The 21,469-nt window shown below is 34.4% G+C and overlaps 1 protein-coding gene across 1 annotated transcript in view; it reads left to right on the top strand.

The window, feature by feature from the left end:
* Positions 1-21,469, top strand: part of EYS (eyes shut homolog) — a 1,532,152-nt gene that overhangs the window by 755,839 nt on the left and 754,844 nt on the right. Inside the window, exon 20 of the mRNA XM_038554428.1 lies at positions 15,350-15,474. Coding sequence (XP_038410356.1) covers positions 15,350-15,474 — 125 coding nt within the window. The remainder of the gene's footprint in view (positions 1-15,349; positions 15,475-21,469) is intronic.

Raw genomic sequence — 21,469 nt, 5'->3', positions numbered from 1 at the left:
CACTTCTATTATTTCCCAGAAAATTATAAGAGGCATAGATGTTTTATGTTAGAGAGTTTTTCAGCATTTTAGCTATATTAGCAATTAATGAAGAATTAAAAAGTTTAGAAATTTCTGATTCCATGCTGAATTAGAATATACATTCAAACTTTAGCTTAAAATTGAACTTCCAAAATAGCAATTATCTAGAAAGAAATACATTTCATACATTTCCATTTCTCTGCCATGCCTTGCGGCAAGATGGAAAATAGGTAATTGCCATGATGCAGGCTTTTTTTTTTAAATTTTTATTTATTTATGATAGTCACACACACACACACACAGAGAGAGAGAGAGAGAGGCAGAGACACAGGCAGAGGGAGAAGCAGGCTCCATGCACCGGGAGCCCAGGATCACGCCCTGGGCCAAAGGCAGGCTCCAAACCGCTGCGCCACCCAGGGATCCCGACTTTTTTTTTTTTTTTTTTGATATGTATCTTAAAAGAAGGAAACTACAAAAGTATAATTTTTGCAATACATATTATACTGTTAATTAAGTACAAGGGACCTTCTATTCCATGAGGATTTCTTATTTAATGCTAATTTTCCAAATCTTGCTGCTATTGAATTGTGTAGGAAATAAAAAAATTTCACCTTTAATATTAGTCCCAACTCAAACATGCCTCTTAAGTAAATACTATCTATCCATTGAGGAATCACAAATCTGCCCCTTGGCAGATGACACAATGTAAATACAAAGGAAATCAACTTAAAAGTAGAATTTATCATCTACCAAAGATGCAAGATCTTATAAAATTGACAAAAGTTCTGTTGGAGAATTGCTTCAATCGTACACTGTGCCCATGGGCATTAGACTAGAGAAGACTGGCGATGTCTGGCTGGAAGCCTATCTCCACCAGTGAGGGCAGCACCCAGGGCCTCAGCAGCCACCAAGCTGGCCCAGGCAGGCTTGACACCTCTGCTCTCCCTCCCCCCCCCTTGCTCTCCCTCCCCCCCCCTCTCCTTTGCCGAAGGGCCCTGCTCACCCTTCTGGATCTGCTGTCTTCACCCTCACCTGTCTGCTTGGTAGCCCTAAGGCCATAGCTTTTGGCCAAACAGGAACAGGGCTAGGGGGATGGTACATAAAGCCACACAGCATGGCATGTTTTCCTAGAGTGAAAATTTAGGGAAAACTGTTATTTTTATATAAAAACAAACCTAAATATAAAAAAAGTGTTAAAAGTGAAGAAGAGAAAATAAGATAATAAGAAAATAAGAATGATTACAAAATAAAATAAGAATGATTACATGAAAGACCATTAAAGAGATAACAATTTATACATTAAAGATTAAGAGGGAGATTTGGGAAATCTGAGGAAGACTTAAAATAACTTCACTAAAATACCAGTAATGAAAAGAGAGGTAAAGGATGCAATAAGAAAATATGGCGTATGTTGAAGTTGGGGGCATGTGAGAAACTATAAAACTTATAATTTGATATGTACTTTGTGAAACGTCAGAAAAACGTTAGAAATGTATATGTGTCAATGTTTTTAAGCCTTAAAAATCCAATCTTTTCCACAATTTAATGTGAAATTCTGATCTCCTTTTTAATTTTTTACACCTTATAACTCTGTGATAGCTTGTATCATATAAATATATAAATACAAACATACATGTATACCATAGGCTTATGTTTACATAGTTATTAAAATAAAATACACTTGAAATATAGAAATGTGGAATGTTAAAAACTTCAAACACACTGCCTCCAATATTACTCAGATAACTAATTTGTTCACAGGAAAAAAAATACAAAACTTTTATTCTTTAGGAGATAACCTGAATTTCTCTAGCGACATACATGTATCTCCATACATATACAAATAGCCACAAAGGATAGGACCTCTATTAAGCGTGATCTTGGCATGAAGGTTAGGAGGAAAAATCTGGTTGTTGAAACAAGCTGTTCTTCCAGGCATGTCATGACAGGGTTCTAGAAACTGTGCTTTATAAAGAATAGGTTGAGAAAGTTGTCAAGTTTCCCATGGAAATGGGAAAATTTTGTGACAAAACCAAAAGTTTCTTTCAAATGCTTAGAAAGTAAATTAGAAAGCTTGTGGATTTCTGCAGTTAAAAGAATGTCATCCAATGGTTGAAAGAATAAGAAAAAGATGTTTATCATTTCCATAATAATACTATGGCAAAATACTTGAGACTTTGTAAGTATTAAAAAATAATGATAGTCTATTAATTTACTTTTTTAGCTACAACTGTTGAAATCAAGTAAGTTGCCTTATAGAGTCATGTGTTCTTTAATATTGGAAGAATCCAGCTATTTCTTGAATAGTTATTTAGGCAATTCTGGCAGTACAAATTGTAGACTTTTAACTAAAACTTTAAAAAGATTTCATCAGAAACTTCTTCCATACCTTGGTTTCTGAGTGAATCAGGATTTGGAATAACTCTTGCCATAGGAACAGTGTTTCCAGTGAAATCTTCTAAAATTGTGCCTGTTTAGTTTCAGGGGTACAATATAATGATTCAACAATTCTATACATTTCTCACTGTTCATCACGCTAAGTGTACTTTTAATTCTCTTTACATATTTCATTCATTTCTACCTACCCACCTCCTCTTTGGCAACCATCAATTTGTTCTCTGTATTTAAGAGTATTATTTTATTTTATTTTATTTTATTTTATTTTATTTTATTTTATTTTATTTTATTTATTTTATTTTATTTTATTTTATTTTTTGTTTATTCATTTATCTTATTTCTTAAATTCCACATATGAGTGATATTATATGCTATTTGTCTTTGACTGACTTATTATACTTAGCATGTTGCTCTAGGTCCATCCATGTTGCTGCAAATGGCAAGATCTCATTTTTTTTTTATGGCTGATAAATATTCTTCTGTGTGTGTGTGTGTGTGTGTGTGTGTGTGTGTGCGTGCGTGTGTGTACATACATACCACATCTTTTTTATCCATTCATCTTAAATGGGTACTTTGGTTGTTTCCATAGCTTGGCTATTATAAATAGTACTGTAATAAACATAGGGGTACATGTATCTTTTCAAATGAGTATTTTCATTTCCTTTGAGTAAATTCCCAGTAGTGGATTTTTTTTAATTTAGAATTAGGCCAGATAGAGGGTTCCAGTCACTGGTAGCCTAAAAATAGTATCTATCTTGTATTATGTTTTAGGTATTGATAAATGTAGGTAAATGACCTTGCAAGGTGCCTTGTACATAGATAGAAAAGTTAGCTATCATTAACTATATAATAGTAGTTTGCTAACTGGAATATAGCAAACTTTCTTAATAATAATTGAACATTTTACTTTGAGAAAATCATTCTGATTGTAAGAGAGTAATATAGACACTGTGATAGAAGTTATAGTAGAGGGATCCCTGGGTGGCGCAGCAGTTTGGCGCCTGCCTTTGGCTCAGGGCGTGATCCTGGAGACCCGGGATCGAATCCCATGTCGGGCTCCCGGTGCCTGGAGCCTGCTTCTCCCTCTGCCTATGTCTCTGCCTCTCTCTCTCTCTCTCTCTCTCTGTGACTATCATAAATAAATAAAAATTAAAAAAAAAAGAAGTTATAGTAGATTAAGCTAAATTTCATTGCCCAGGTTGGTTCTAGCTGTTTGCATATTATCTCTTAAAAGTAATTCCCAATGTAAGAGTGTACTTTCTTTTATGTTAAATGAAGATTTCTAAAAGCAGAATATAGAAGAAAAAAATTCTCATCAGTAGATCTCAGTGTAGTTTAAAGTGTATTGAATTCTTTCCTCCATTTTTTAAATTTTTTTTTTGGAGGAAGTTATTTAACATACAAAGTAAGTTGGGACTCCATCTGTGACATTTGTAGCAGATGCTTTTGCTGCTTTTATCCCATCCCATCTGTGCTGGGCAGTTACTAAACACATTTACTCACCTGAACAACCTCCACTTTTATGCCTTACACTTTTTTTTTGGAAGCTGAGGGATCTTATTGAGTGCACACACCCATTAGCCACTCATAAATCAGTGTAGACTGTGAATATGTTTATGCCCTGGGGGCAACCCTTGACTAATGGGGTAACGAATCCATGGAAAATTTCTGTTTCTCAGTCATTCCAGAAAACTTCTGATGTGCCTTCTCCACAGATCTTCAGAATGTCCTTATTGAATGGATAGTTATATATTGCTAAATAACAAATTACTCCCAAAATCTAATGGCTTAGAACAGCAAGCATTTATTATCTCACAGTTTCTGTGATTCAGGAATCCTAGAAGTGGCTCTTCTGGCTGATTCTGGCTCAGTATCTCTCATTAGGTTGCAGTCAAGATGTTAGCTGGATTAGTCATATGAAGACTTGCATGGGCTGAAAAGGTCGTTCTTTCATGTGTGTTGACCAAAGAATTTAGTCTTTTTTCACATGGCCTTCTTCATCATGTTACTTGAGTATCTTCATAACATAGCAACCAGCTTGCCTGAGAGAACCAAAGAGAGAAGAGTGAGAAAGGCACACTTTGACCATATTGTTACACATTAGCAATGACTTATGAAGTACAGTCCATACTAAATGAGAGAATCAGGCTCTATGTCTTGAAAAAATATGAATAACTTTAAAACCACTAGAGTGGGATTGTGTACCATTTCACACTCTGGTGAAGAGTGAACTAGTGCCTTTCCTCCCCTGTCTTAGTTTCCCCACTCCTTCATTTTTGCTTATCTGTATCACCTGCCAAATAAGAAACTGGCGTTTAAGTCCTTGTCTCAGTTTGTACATATGGAACATTCTAAGTACTCTGAACAACTTAGTACTCTGAAACTTAAATACCCTCAAGATTAAAATTTAAAGCAATGTTGTATTGAAAACTGATATAAAATAATGTCATCTATAAAAAGACATTCATTTTGGGGCACTGGTGGCTCAGTCAGTTAAGCCCGAAACTCTTGGTTTCACTGCAGGTTGTGATCTCAGGGTCCTGAGGCCACTTCCCAAGTCTGGCCCCGCTTAGTGGAGAGTCTGCTTGAGATTCTCTTCCTCAGACCCTCCCCACTCATGTGTTCTCTCATTCTCTCTCTCTTTCTCAAATCTTTTTAAAAAAGAAATTCATTTTGAATTTTCTGTAGTCACAATCACTGAAAATTATAGTTATCAGTTCCTTTTATCTAAATTATTTTACTTCATATATAATTTCAATAGCTATTTAGACAATATTCTGATTTGTAAAGTGGTCTCAAGAAACTTATATTTATGTTATAATAATTGCCTTCTAGGAATATTCTCTTAATTTGTATCCATAATTAATAGTAATGATAATAGAATTAAAAGTAAAATGTTAAAAATGGCCATTAAGACTCATACTTTAGGCAATACTAATAAAAGTACTTATTTTATATATTAATTAGGATTATACTTTGTGCAATTTACTTAAGGCTATAATAAAATTAAATTCCACATTTGAGAATACATATAATAATTTAGATTTCAATCTATCACCATTTCTGAAACAAATCAATCACATGAATTTAAAATACCTGTGATTTTAAATATTTAGGAGATATAATGTGCTCAAATGAATAGTACAGAAAATAGGTAAGTAACATAGCTGATTATCTTTTGTTTTTTTTTAATTTATTTTTTATTGCTGTTCAATTTACTAACATGTAGAATAACCCCCAGTGCCCGTCACCCATTCACCCCCACCCCTCGCCCTCCCCCCCTTCCACCACCCCTAGTTCGTTTCCCAGAGTTAGCAGTCTTTACGTTCTGTCTCCCTTTCTGATATTTCCCACACATTTCTTCTCCCTTCCCTTATATTCCCTTTCACTATTATTTATATTCCCCAAATGAAAGAGAACATATAATGTTTGTCCTTCTCCAACTGACTTACTTCACTCAGCATAATACCCTCCAGTTCCATCCACGTTGAAGCAAATGGTGGGTATTTGTCATTTCTAATAGCTGAGTAATATTCCATTGTATACATAAACCACATCTTCTTTATCCATTCATCTTTCGTTGGACACCGAGGCTCCTTCCACAGTTTGGCTATCGTGGCCATTGCTGCTATAAACATCGGGGTGCAGGTGTCCCGGCGTTTGCAATGAAACGCCGGGACACCTGCTGATTATCTTTTGAACAAATAAGGCCATTGTGGTCAGGTTATTGATTTTGCCTACTCACTAGGCTATCTCTAACTTACAGCCTGGTGTTCCTGTGGGGTTTCCCAGGAATCTGGTAGTTTACAATATCAAAATATCTATAAAAGGAAAAAGAGAGAAAAAAGTCAATGTCTGAATCCATAGTCATTTGCATGAATATATTAATCAAAATATTTGGATTCCATTATCTATATCAGTTATATGACCATTTTAGTTCCGGTTTGATTATCTAGTATATCATCCACGACAAAGAAGACATCAGAGTACATGATGAGAGAGAGTAAGGTAATTTTATTTTGTTTTGTTTTGCCTATGGCTATTCTCTAGAAATATAGCTATGTGCATGAAAATAAGCCAAAAATTCCAAAACGTGTGAATTTTTGACTAAGGTATAAGCAAACAAGGAAAATTAAACAAAAGTTATGTTCAGAGTATGTGGATCTCTAAAAACTAACCTATAAAGTTATAAAGTGTCTAATGTGCAGAGGAATAAATACCTCATATTTTGCCATACTCTAAAGCAAATGGACATATAAAGTTATCATAGATTATTTTTTTAAAAAGGTAGATGACAGAAAAGAACTGTGAGGATTCTAAAATTCTATGAAGTAACTTATTTGCATATTTGATACTTTTTAGCTATTCTAACTTGAGAATTATTGGCTTCAGCAAAGTTTCTAATAATGAATAAACAAACTTCTGAGCACTTAAAGTTGATAATTTTAATGTGATGCTTTGCAATTGAAAAAAATCTGTAATGTGGTTGCTTTCTTAACAATTATTAAACTACATCCTACTAAGTTATACTACCAAAGTCTGGGAAATGGAATTTAGAGATTGCAATCATTCTACTTTCTAATTTGGAAAGTAAATATTTTAAAGCAAAATAAGAATTTAAAAATGTGTATAAGTTGAAATAAGTCTCATTAAAATTTAGTTGTAACACATCTCAACCAAAAAAGGAAAAGGAAAATCTGATTGTGTGAGAGGGAAATTCAGTTTTTAAATACTACTTTTTCTCTCTCACCCCATTGGATGATACCAGGCATTATTTTATTTAATATGTTTGCAGACTTTCCTTGTCATGTGTTTCATAGTTTGACTTGATAAATTCCCCCAAATGGTTATTTTGGCATGGTAGAATCCATTGAGCTCTGCACAAACAAGAACAATAAGAGACATGGATTATGCTTTATTATTTTTAAGAAAGAGGAACAGGAAGATAATGGAATAGAAGTACCACAATGTTGATCTTATTAAATGCAAGGAGAAAAAAATAGCCATATCAAAAGAACAGTATCTGCAACAACAGTGGGGAGCTACAGGAGGATTTGCCAGAAGAGCTTGTAGAGGAGGTAGGACCAGCAGAGTGGTTATAGAAAAATGTCCAGGCAAGGTTGCTAAATAGCTACAAACCATACTTAATAATTCTATTTGTGACTTGTCTCTGACAGGTGATGAAACAGTATTTTCCAATTTGTTTTTTTTAATTTTTTTTATTTATTTATGATAGTCACATAGAGAGAGAGAGAGAGGCAGAGACACAGGCAGAGGGAGAAGCAGGCTCCATGCACCGGGAGCCGGACGTGGGATTCGATCCCGGGTCTCCAGGATCGCGCCCCGGGCCAAAGGCAGGCGCCAAACCGCTGCGCCACCCAGGGATCCCAGTATTTTCCAATTTGAATGATCATTGAAGATAGCTCCTACCACTTACGAATAGAAGTTCAAACTAACTTTTTTATACCAAGTAATCAATGGAAGCATGACATTGGCTCTCTCTGAAGGTTTCTTTTTAATTCCTATAAATTTGCTTTCAATGTTTTATTTTTAAATTTCTATGCTTCATAATCAATTTGTATTTTATGTCCTCTCCTCCAGTATTGTAGATCAATCTTATGTTAAATGCCCAATGTGACATTTTCATGATTTAGTAGTTTCTACTATTTTTTTAAAAAGATTTTTAAAGCAGTTTTAGGTTCACAATAAAATTTAGAGGAAGATAGAGATTTTCCATATTTCCCATTCACCTCCTGCCCCCACACTAGCATAGCTTCCTTCATTATTAGCATAATTCACCAGAATAATGTATTTGTTATTGGAGATGAACCTACATTGATACATCATAATCACTCAAAGACTATAGTGTACCTTAGGGCTCACTCTCAGTGTTGTATATTCTATGGTTTGGACAAATGTATAATGATATATATCCATTAAGATGTCATATGGATATTTGCACTGCCCTTAAAAATCCTCCATACTCTCCCTATTCATCCCTCCTCTCCCTCTTCACTGCTGGTAACCGCTGATCTGTTAATTCTACCATAGTTTTGCCTTTTCTAGTATGCTATAGTTGAAATCATACAATATGTAGCATTTTTAGATTAGCATCTTTCACTCAGTACTATGCATTTATATTCCCTCCATGTCTTTTTATAGCTTGATAGCTCTTTTATTCAGTAATGAATAATATTCCATTGCTGTAAATAGGCCTTTAATAAAGTGATGATGAAGTGTGGGAGGTGAGGAGGCATTCTATAGTCCTATGATTAGGTTTCAGTCTTTTTCTCAGCCTGTCTCTGGATGGCGTACTTCACAAGTGTTTCTTAGACCCAAACGTGGGACAGGATGACTAGAGTGGGTTGGAATTGGTATTTCCTTTCTTCCACCTGGAAAGCTAGAATTAATTAGAGTTGGGTATTTCTCTTCCCTAGGTCAGTTAGGTTCTAATAATACCTCAGCAAGTTAGGCTCTAGTTAGCTAGTGTTCCTGTTCCTGAGGGCAGCTCTTGTTAAGAACAGAGTGCTCTGGTGTATTTCAGAATGGTTCCTCCACTCCCACCTGCCCCCAGCAGAAGCAGGAGGAGATTTTTCTCTGATATTTACTGTGGAAACCTGGTTAAGCTGCTGGAGGTAAATCTTAAAATATTGTGATACCCCATAAGACTCAGTCTCGGCACAATTTTTAACTCTCAGAATTGTTCCACACCAAGCCTCCAACAATGCATCATCAATTACAGTTCAGGTTTTACCCCAGCTATAGTGCCCCATGTCTATTTCCTTGTGTGAGTCTCTATGCCAGTAAGCCAGGACTCCCTGTATTTCCCTGTCTCTTCACTCATGGAGTCAATGGTTTGCCCCATGCACTCCCCCTCTGTGGACTGAATTTTTCAGTCCATCCAGCTTTTTACTTTTGAGTACAGAAGTGTCTTATTAGTTCCTTAATACATGTTTTTGTATAAACAAATTAGGTACATTATTTCAATCAATCAGAAATTCTATTAAAATGCTTATGAGTAGACATATATGATATTAAATTGCCTGCAATAGCAATAGCAATAGCTCAATTATTCCAAATATTAAACATTATTGCTAGTCATAGTATAAGTATTTCTGTAGAGTATAGGGCTAAAAATTGTTACACATTTCTATATTTTAAAGATCTATAGAATCTTTTCATCATTCAAATAGGTGCATAAATATCACATAACCTTGCAAGAACAAAGAATAAAAGCTTAACATTAAACTTTTAAAATTAATGGGATCCCTGGGTGGCGCAGCGGGTTGGCACCTGCCTTTGGCCCAGGGCGCGATCCTGGAGACCCGGGATCGAATCCCACATCGGGCTCTCGGTGCATGGAGCCTGCTTCTCCCTCTGCCTGTGTCTCTGCCCCTCTCTCTCTCCCTCTGTGACTATCATAAATAAATTAAAAAATTTAAAAAAAAATAAAAAATAAATAAAAAATAAAAAGGAAAAAAAAATAAAAAAATAAACTTTTAAAATTAAAATCATAAGCTCTTTTCAGAGAACAAGAAGATAACTATATTCAAGCCTGAAGTCAACTAGTAGGGTTCATTTCAGAAGAGCAAGGCTGGTTCAACATTCATAAATCATTCTATGTAATTAATCATATTCACAAATAATTTTTAAAAACATATAGTCATATCAGTCATATTACCATATCATTTATCATTTGACCATATGATCATATTAACAGATGAATAAGAAAAAACAAAATTATATTAATAGATGCACAAAAATCCTTTGAAAAAAGCCAAAGCTTATACATGATGAAGGCTGCCAAAAAAAGCCTAAGAATTAGTGGGAACTTCCTTAACCTAATAAACGATTTACAGATTGGACAAGAAGAAATTGAATTGTCTTTATTCACAGATTTCATAATTTTATTTTTAGAGAACTCCAAGGAATCTATTAATTTTTTTCAGTAAACATTGGAATATTGGAAAGAAAGAAATTTAAAAAATGAATACCATTTACAAAACAACTATTCAAAAATAAAACACTGAGTTAAAAAGCTAACAAAATACCTGTAATATCAATACCAAAATAATATATGTAAAAAACTGCAAAACACTGATGAAAAAAATTAAACATGATCTAATTAAATTGAGAGATCTTTCTCATTCAAAAACTAAATGTAGAAATAGTTGTTATTCAGGGACGCCTGGGTGGCTCAGTGGTTAAGCGCCTGCCTTCAGCTCAGGGAGTGATCCTGAAGTCCTGGGATTGAGCCCCACATTGGGCTCCCTGCATGGAGACTGCTTCTCACTCTGCCTGTGTCTCTGCCTCTCTCTCTGTGTTTCACGTGAATAAATAAATAAAATCTTAAAAAAAGAAATAGTTCTTAATCATTAATTAAAACATTCAATATTTTTAAGATATCATTTCTTTCCAACCTTTTTCTGCCCAATTTGATCTATAGATTCAAAGCAATACCACTCAAAATCCCAGCAAAGTTTATTATATAATGAAGTTTGTAATATACATTTCAAATTATGTTGTAGATACTTGCCCCTTAAGGATATAGAGCATAACTCTTCAATCCTTAAGTGTGGGATGTGTATACCCACTTGCTTTAAAGGGTATACTTGATGTGACTTGATGAAAATGAATTTTTGCTATGATCTTTATCCCCAAAATCCATATCACCAGTATAACCACAAGAACACCATCAAACAAGCCCAAGTTGAAAGACAATGTACAATAGATTTAACCAATATTCCTCAAAATTCTAGAGATTTTCAAAAGTCTGAGAAACTATCACAGTCCAGAAGACTAAGGAGATATGGCAATTAAATGTAATGTGGTATCCTGGATAAGATCCTGAAGTAGAAAAAAAAAGACATTAGGTAAAATTTAAGGAAATTTCCATAATACATGCACTTTAAGTAATAATATACCAACATTATATCATTAATTATGACAAATGTATCATATTAATGTAAGATGTAAACAATAAAGGAAGCTGGTTATGGAGTATATGAAAACTCTTAACTACATCTACAACTTTTCTATAAACTTTCTATAAATCTAAAGTTATTCTAAGAAAAAGTATTAAACAAATTTTAAAGCTATCTCCTTAAAAAAAAAAACTATAAGGCATATAGTTTTTTTTTTTTTTTAAGATTTTATTTCTTTATTTGAGAGAATGAGCTAGAGAGTGTGCATGAGCAGGGGGAAGGGCAGAGGGAGAAGCAGATTCCCTGTTGACCAGAGAGTCTGGTACAGGGCTCAATCTCAGAACTCCAGGATTATGATTTATGCAGAAGACAGAGAGTTAACTGGTTTACCAACTGGGCCACCCACATGCCCCAGGCATTTAGTTTTTTTTTTTTTTCTTTACACTGGAAATTAAGAACATTATTAGTATTGCGGTGGATTAAAATGTGGACAAACAGGCATTTCTTACAATGATAGCAACTGTCAAACTTGGAAAAAAAAAAGAAAGTACCTAAATTGATAGAGCATTTTTGAAGAATAATTTATAATATTAAAGGAAAGGCAATGAAAACTTCAGTGATGAACAAAATGAGCTCTAAGTTTATTTCTTTTCCATAGGGTCACACCACCAATGGTGAATTTCCTCTAAAAGGGATTAAATTTCTAGTTGCTACAAAGAGAAGAAGGTTTATGGTCTCAGTAGTAATTCATTATTGAGAATTTTACCTCATAGTGAAAAATGAGTTCATAAATCCATACATCATTAAATCAGGTATTGTTCGTTGATCAGGAGTCTTCAATTAGTTCCAGCAAGGATCTAGCATAGTAGGATTGCTGGAATATGTTTGATTCTTTAACATGGTTATTTTTTTAGCTTTGGCTGGGTAAGGCTAGGCGCTGGGAATAAAAAAAGAGCCAAATTTGGCCAATGGACATAGGTTGCGTACAAAGCAGTAACATTTTCTGGTTTTAAATTCCACCTATATTATTTACTAGTGCTATGACCTTAAAAAAAGTTACTTGCAAATAACTTTTCAGTAAATATTAGCCATTATAAAAATTGTGGTCCATAATTATAGAATGCTTATCCCCATTTATTAATCTATCCTTTTTCCCAGTATCACCCCAGACTTGCCTTCACACATTACTTGTCAGACATTTAGAACTTCCTTTAATTTCTGGATTTAGCTATACTCTTCTTACTTTCACCATTGCATATATTCTTCCTAATGCTAGGAATGCCACCATCCATATGTTTTATTTTATACTTTATTTTTTATATTAGTTATTAGTTATAATATTAGTTACATTATTCAATTTGCTACTTGTCTGTTTTCCCAACTAGGCTGGTTGTTTTTTGAAGGCAGACAGAAAATTTTGCTTTTCTTTATATGCCTTCCCAATCAGAAAAGATCTGTCATGTTGTAGACACTCAGTAAATATGTAAATCCCTCTCCTGAACATTGTACTTTAATCATTGTTTGTAGATCCTCCATCACTTCTTAGACCATGGTCTAACAACTGACATCTAAGTGGTTTGTATAAAATTAGTCCTAAAAGAACATCTGGAGAGAAAACACATCAGATGCACTCATAGTCATTCTCTGTATTAGTTTCCTAGGGATGGCATGACAAATTACTGCAAACTTGGTGGCTTATAACAACAGAAATTAATTTGGTCACACTTGTGGAGAACAGAAATCTAAAATCAAAGTGTCAGCAAGGCCACATTCTCTCTATAGGTGCTAGAGAAAAATCCTACGTTTTCTCTTTTAGCTTCTAGAAGCTCTAGGTATTCCTTGACTTGGGGCTACATGACACCAGCCTCCACCTCCTTCTTTACATGCCCTTCCCCATTGTGTTTCCACTTTTATAAGGAGACTTGCCTTTGAATTTAGGGTCCAACCAGTTAATGGAAGGTGACCTCTTCTCAAGATCCTTAACTTAGTTACAATGTAAAGAACTTTTTTTTTTTTTTTTTCCAAATAAGGTCACATTCACAGTTATCAACCATTAGGACTTAGACATAGTGTTTTGGGACCACAGTTCAATATCATTTCAAGGCAAAGTCCAGCTGCGTGTTGCTGCATCTCAGAAAACACATTAGAATGAGAGAATTCCAAGGTGAAAGGTAATATTACTATCAAGCCAAAAATAAGCAGAACCAATATTTTAAATGTTATGCTGCCTTCTATGTTGGTTCCAATTATATGCTAAAATTAAAATTATTTTATAAATTTAATTCTGCTCAAGTTTTAGGGTAAGAGGGTTCACTAAGGAATCATCTTATAATTAAATATTTGTGTGAATAAGTAAGATGTGATATATGTGTTGTGCATGCATGCCCCCCCCCCTTTTTTTTTGGCTTCAAACAACAGAAATTTATTGTCATTTCCAGAGCCTAGAAGTCCAAACAAGGTGTCAGCAGAACCATGTTCCCTCTGCAGGTTCTAGGGAGGAGGTTTTCTTATCTCTTCTTGGCTTCTGGTGGTTGCCAGCAGTCCTTGGTACTCCTTGGCCCGCAGCTACATCACTCCAATTTCCAACTTGCCTTCACATAGCCGTCTTCCCTGAATGATTACTTTCAAGTTATCTACTCCTTCATCAAGGCCCAACTCCTTCCTGCTTATTTCTGCTTCTTTAGCCTCTTCCTGAGCCCTCCTTTTCCTTGCATTCATCTTTTGTTTTGATTCTTTGACAAAGGCATTATAGGAGGGGATCTCGCCAGCATCAATGGCTTCCTGAATAATATTCCTTATCCTGGGTTCTTCTGTGTACTGCACGCACAGCACAGACTCCATGATCTGATCCATGTCACCCTTGAAATCCAAATAGGCCTGTTTAATATCTGCCAGCTCTTCTTCAGAGCCTTTGTAGGTCTTTTCAAAAGCCTGAATGTCTTCTAGAGATATCTTTTTAAAAAGTAACCTCCAATAGGCCTCCCAGTCCCTCAACCATAAAAAAGAATGAAATTTTTCAATTTGCATCGGGGGATGGAACTAGAGAGTATTATGCTAAGTGAAATGCTTAATATTTATTTATTTATTTATTTAGAGAATACACAGAGAGGAGAGAGAGAGAGAGGCAGAGTCACAGGAAGAGGGAGAAGCAGGCTCCATGCAGGAAGCCCGACGTGGGACTTGATCCCGGGTCTCCAGGATCACAACTGGGCCGAAGGCGGTGCTAAACTGCTGAGCCACCAAGGCTGCCCACGAAATGCTTAGTATTATGTTAAGTGATAGAAGGCAGTCAGAGAAAGACAAATACCATATGATTTCATTCATATGTGGAATTTAGGAAACAATCATAGAGGGAAAAAAAGGCAAATCAAGAAATAACCTCTTAACTAGAGTAAACAAATTGATGGTTAGCAGAGGGAAGGTGGGTGGGGGATGATTTAAATAGGTGATGGGGATTAAAGAATGCACTTGTGATGAGTCTGGTTGGTGTATGGAAGTGTTGCATCACTATATTGCACACTTGAAATTAATGTTAAACTATATTTTGACTAAGTGGAATTTCAATAAAAAATAAATATTTGTGAAATATGTTATAAAATTATCAAGGTTTTCACTATTATAAAAGTTTATTAACTATCTTATAATCAATTTTAGTCAATATTCTTTATAATATTGGCATAGATAATAGATACTTTAAAAATATATATTATCAAGCTACATATATTTGAAATAAAATGGAAAGAATTAAATCTAGAATGACTGAGCTCAATGATACCTGAGCATTTTTTTGTTCTCCTTCCTTGTTTCTGGTTGCTTTTTGTTAATGGGCCTTAATTTCATTGAAGATACTGGTGAATATCAACTAAATTAGCTCTCATAAATCAACCTTAATGAAAAACTACTTCATGTGCTTAATTTTATTCAAATATGACAAATATTAACTCCATAATATAGGATCATGCATATTACATGTATATATTTATATATTTTTTACTTTTCTTTCTTAGATGTGTTCCTGGATTTTCTGGACAATTTTGTAAAATTTATATAAATGAATGTTCTTCATCACTATGTCTAAAAGGTGCAAAGTGTGAAGATCACATCAATGGATATATTTGCAAATGTCAACAAGGTAATTATTGAAAAAATTATAATCATGCATACTTTATATATTTACAAAATATGTGTTTATGTATGCATGTGTATCTAATATGAACTTGACAATGTGCTTCACCAATAATGTTGTTGGTTATCAGCGAAGATTTAAGCAATGAGCACACTTAAAAATACGAAATTCATGTTCTGTTCTTTTGAAATGGATGTTCTGTGAGACTAATAAGAAATCAGTCTATTAGCAAGAAATCCTGCTGCTTAGAGTATAACTCACTATAGCCATTTTCTACATCTGTGTAAACTTCATAATTATGATCTTTATGTCAGTTGTGCCAGGCACACAGCAAGTCCTTTGTAAATGTTAGCTCTTATTAATATTGACATTATTATTACCTCTAACAATGGTCACTACAGAGATGGACAAGATGAATACAATGATTTTATTCAGGGAAATTTTTTTCATTAATAATTGATGCTTTGGCCATTTCAGCCTTTGGCCATATTCTTTTTAAGTATATATTAAGTATATATTTTTATTGATATATAAACAACTTGTGTCCATGCATCTTTTATCCCTCTCTTTCTTTTTAAGTATATATTAAGTATATATTTTTATTGATATATAAACAACTTGTGTCCATGCATCTTTTATCCCTCTCTTTCTTCTAGTTTTCTAACTTTGCAGATTTTTTACTTTGTTGCTTTCTTCCTGTGTCTTCTGTCACTCATCCTATCTCGAACAGTCAGGTACATCATAGTGAATGCCTGAATTTCCATGAGAAGTAATAATCTTGCAGGAATATATGTGGGATATTTTTGGCTACCAAAAAAGAATTCTCTCTATTTACAGACTCCATTGAAGACTTGAGACTGGTTGTGGAAACCCTGGGATTCTGAGTCTCTGGTTATTTGGATCCCCTGAGGGAATAACAGCCAGGCAGCCTTGTGGGTATTAGGGCTTCTGTATATGTGAAGTTAACAAACTAGCGAATACTTATCAACTGAGTATCATTGATGTGTTGTTGACATGTTCAACATTCACTCAGTGTACTCCTCTGTTTTGGATTGGAATACCCCATACTGATACTAGGCTTTTTTTTTTTTTTGGTCAGATAGAGCATCTGAAAACATTTCTACCTGAATGTTGAAATAACCACCTCTACATAAAACTATAACTCTTACAGATAAAATAAGTAGAATAAACATTGCAATTCTCTGATATAAGAATGAATGACTCTAAAAGTTTTGCCTCTTTAGGGGCACCTGGGTGGCTCAGTCAGGTAAGCATCTGCCTTCAGCTCAGGTCATGAACCCAGAGTCCTGGGATCGAGCCCTGCGTCAGGCTCCCTGCTCCTCAGTGAGCCTGCTGGTCCCTCTTGCTCTGTCCCTCTCCTCCACCCTACCCCGCTTGTGTTCTCATTCAAATAACTACATAAAGTCTTTAAAAAAAGTTTTTCCTCTTTTAAGCAAAAATGCCTTTATTGAAGTCTGAACATTTAAAACGCTTATTGTCACTACCATATGCAGTGAACATAACCTTATGATGACAGTTGAGAAATAATCTCCCATAGCACATTAGGGGCAAAGCTGAGATTCAGAGCCAGGAAGTCTGGCCTGGTGTTACATCCTCATTTCTTATGTTCTCCAAAGAAGGGCCTTCACTGAATAGCAACTTCCCATAAAGTTTCAGTTATGCTAGTTAAGTAAGTTCTCTAGAACTATTGTATAACATTGTGCCTATTTAATAGTACTATATTATACACATAAGATTTTTCTAAAAGGACAGATATCATTTTAAATGTTCTAACTAGAATAAAAAATAAATAAAATAAACAACCATTTTTCAAAAAAGGATCTTCACCAGTAAGATCCATCAGTGTTTTGCAGCTTAGATGTTAGCAATTCTAACATCTATGAGACTTTTTCAGGAAGGTTACTCACCCACATTTGTCTCATTAACTCGTGAAAAGCTTGATAAGCAAAAACTGATAACTGAGAACTTACCACTTTTCTGTATAGTTCATATCAACTTGCATTTTCCCAAATGTCATAGAAAGACACAAAGTCTAATTCCTTTGGTTTATACTGGTCCACTCCTCTCTTATCCATGGAGGAAAACAGCCTTAAATAATGTTGATAATTCTTAAGCTCTGGTCTAAAACATGCCATCATCCTTACCTTTCATGGTACCTAATAGAAACCTACCTTCACCAAGTATTTACCTCTGTCTTTAAATTAGTTATGTACTATAAACTTTTCCCATATTCTATTTTAATCAGTTGGAAATCTTAGATTCACATCGTGTTGCCAATATCAGAATTGTTATGTCTTCATGTAACAACTCTTCTTCTATGGTCAAAATCTTAGGTGGCTCTTACTCTGTACCTGAAAATTTGTAATTTATCCCTTTATCTCCTTCTCCTCTACTTGTTAGTCCAAAGAGAGATATAAGACACTTGCAATATTCTGGACAGAACACAGTGTGAAAAATTAAATGCCAGTTTCCTCACTAGATATATCTGTAAAACACAACTGAGATTTAAATTTGATATGAGTAGGCTAGAAGACACTGTAAATATTATTTAGTTTTGTGCCACAAAATCCATCAGAGAGGTTGTATTCTAATGGATTCTCATAGAGCTTTCAGCACATATTGGAAAGTGCAATCTTTTTATGATACTGGCCAATGTTGTATAATCACAGACAGGGCCATAGTTAGCACAAGCCCCTCCCGTCTCTCTAAGCAGACAAATTAGATTGTTGTACTCTTTCCTCCAAGCTAATTAGGTACTATTCTTGACAAGGTTGATCTCAGAACTCACTCATCCTCTCTACATGAGATCCTTGTACAAAGGTTGCAACCTGAGCAGCATTCAGGAAAGAATGAGCTCATCCTCTGCCTATGTAGTGAATTCAAGTGGGTAAGGAACTCATTTCCATGGAAGTATTAATACAAGCATCCAGGTTATTTTATGAAGTAAGACACTGTTCCTTTTGTTTTACCTCAATAGTCACATTTATAGTGTAATATAAAAAATGTTTAACACTCAGTAAGTGAAACCATAGTTATCCCATTAAAAGCAAATTGAAAGTGAAGAGAACAATCTCTGCATTGGAAATGTGAATGCTTTACCCAGAGTTGTTCTCAGTCCCTGGGGCAGCCACTGTGCCCACATACTTTTTATACTCAGGAGGGATGTAACTGTGTTTATATGGGTGATGATATAAACTTTGGATACACAATTTGCTCTTAAAATAACATTATTCATTTTGAAACAAATTCTGCATCATCCTTGAGGCAAGAAAATACAGAAGCACACAAAGATAGTATCGGCCGTAGTACTCACAATTATTCAGTCAGAGGTATGACTTTTATTTCAGAACAGGGGAGATACATAATGATCTTTCTATTTAATCAAAACTCATGCAAAGCGAAATAATTAATATGAAATAAAGAGTATATGCTATTGTATTTTCATGGTAATTTAGGTGTAAAAAATAAATTCTACATGTTCTACAGTTAGACTAAGAAAAAAATACTTTCAATTTATATCATTTGGTTACTGTATAATATATTAACTAGTTAGAATCACTTTAGATTTAAGTTTAATTTTATTTTATTTCCCCAGATTAGATGCAAATCACTTGGTGCTAAGAAGGAAAAGGAAATAAAAGTAAAATATATAAATCTTTCAAATAGTGACTTTTATTTTCATCAATAAACTCAGACTCCTATAACTGCTATGTTATGGCAGAGAATGGTAGTATTAAAATTGGTCAGTGTTTCTAGTTGTATAAGTATTCAAAAACTTGTTTTGCTATCAACTTAAAATTAGCCTAATTTGTTCTTATTCTTATTACAGTTTGATATCTAAATTCTTTTTTTGTTTTATACCCTCATTATTTGATGTGATTTATCCAGTAAGCACTTATTTAATTTCTATTATACATGAAATATAAATACTACTGAGTTTAACACCATAATGATTTGATTACTTTTCTGGCTTGCTAATGAAAACTTTTGGTAACCACCAAACAGTATTTTCTGAATATCTTGTTATGTTATTACAAATGGGCATCAAACCTACATGGATTCAAAGGGTGTTTTCTTCTCTGCTTCTAAATATTTTCTTTAAAAAAAAATCTTACCCACTGAATTTTCATTTGTTTGTTTTATATTCCCTTGTCCTGCTCTTATTTCTTATTACCACCTTCAGTACAAAGACATCATCTTATTTATTTTGTTATTTTTTAACCCCCCCCCAAAAAAAAAAACCCATGAAACTGATTAAAAAGCATTGCTTATATACTTAAATCCTTTCTCCAAATAGCACAACACCATGTGGTACTCAGAGAAGCAAGGTGATGAACAAAGAACATCTGGAATCTGGGAAGAATAAAGTTCAAATCCCAGCTTTGTGACCTGGTAACTTGGAGATGTTTAACATTATTATAAAAACTCTCTGAGTCTCAGTTTCCTGATAAAATTGTAGGAAAAAATCACCTAAAAATTGTAATGAACTAAATATAGAATTATAGGTAAGATATATCATTTTGGATGAAGCAGCCTGAGCCCATTAGCTCATGTAATTTTACTTAACATTTCAGAATATCTGTTTCTTCATTCACAGAATTGGAAAATAAGCTCATTCATAGAGTTTGTTCAGCAGGATATTGGGAACAAATAATAGTAACCAACATTTCTAAAAAACTTATCACAAACTATGTTCAGCAATTTGCACAGATCTTTTCCTTTTTTATTTTTTTAGGTTTTTATTTATTTATTCATGAGAGACACAGAAAGAGTCAGAGACGTAGGCAGAGGAATAGGCAGGCTCCCTGCAGGGCCCCAGCACAAGACCCCAGGATCACACCTTGAGCCAAAGGCAGACGCTCAACCACTATGCCATCCAGACACCCCTACACAAATCTTTTCATTCAAATCTTACCATAAGTTCCATAAACTTATGAAGCATCTACATTGTTACTTCCATTTTGTAAGGGTTTGAAAGATCTTATCTTTTCTAGCAGCAAGTAAAAGGTTATAGGTTGTTTTCCACTTCCCCTTCGTAACCAAAAGCACGTTTTTCAGTTAACAGACACAATTTTTTTTTTTTCAGACACAAATTTTGATCAATCTTTGTGTAAAAATATTTTTGTTGCATAAGTTTTAGATATGCAGCTTTAAAATTCAACATCTGTATACACTATAAAATGATTGCTACCACAAGCCTAGTTATATCCATCATCATACAGTTGACTCCCTTGACCTATTCTATCCACCCCCAACTCCTTTCCTTCTTTACCAGTAGTCTTTTCTCTGTGAGTTTTTTTATTTCCCTGGTTCATTTGTTTTGTTTTGTGTCTAATTCCACATAAGTAGATATCATACACTATTTGTCTTTTTCCATTTGACTTATTTTACTTAGCTTAATAGGCCTGTTACCAAACCCAAGTTCAGCTGCCCATCCCTTGAAAGGCCATTACTCAAGAGACAAGTTTTTGATTGGAAAGGAATTTGAGCTTTATTCATGAGGCCAGCAACTTGGAGAGAAGGCAGACTCTTATCCAAAAGCCAACTCCAAAATTTATGCCTGGCCCAAGGGTTTAAAAGGTGTTTAGGGAAGTTATCAGCAAAGGAAGTAGTAGTCTATAACATTTCTTAATTTCATGAAGACTCGATGGTGCTGTCTATAAACATTATATTATTATATTGAGTGAGGAGGAGCCAGTTTGTATTTCATGATGTGTAGGAGTACTCTTTATTTCTTCAGAGGAGGGCAAGGTTTACAGATGCACAAAAGGAAGTTAGTAAAATCATCTGTGTGACCTAAAAAAGAAAAACATTTTACAAAAAAATCGCTACGCTAATCAGAATCCTGAAGTGGGTTTGAACAGACTTGCTGGCTTCTGTGGTCTGGGAAGGTTCTGGTCCTTTACTCTTGAAGCTTAGTGGTCTGCAAATCTCAAAGAAAGTAAATTAATTATGTTACAGTTGAAGGGACTTAGGTCAG

The sequence above is a fragment of the Canis lupus genome, chromosome 12 (genome assembly GCF_011100685.1).
Source record: "Canis lupus familiaris isolate Mischka breed German Shepherd chromosome 12, alternate assembly UU_Cfam_GSD_1.0, whole genome shotgun sequence".
In the NCBI taxonomy this organism is placed as follows: Eukaryota; Metazoa; Chordata; class Mammalia; order Carnivora; family Canidae; genus Canis; species Canis lupus.
Note: the sequence above shows the minus strand (reverse complement) of the source record. Positions and strands in the feature narration are given on the sequence as shown.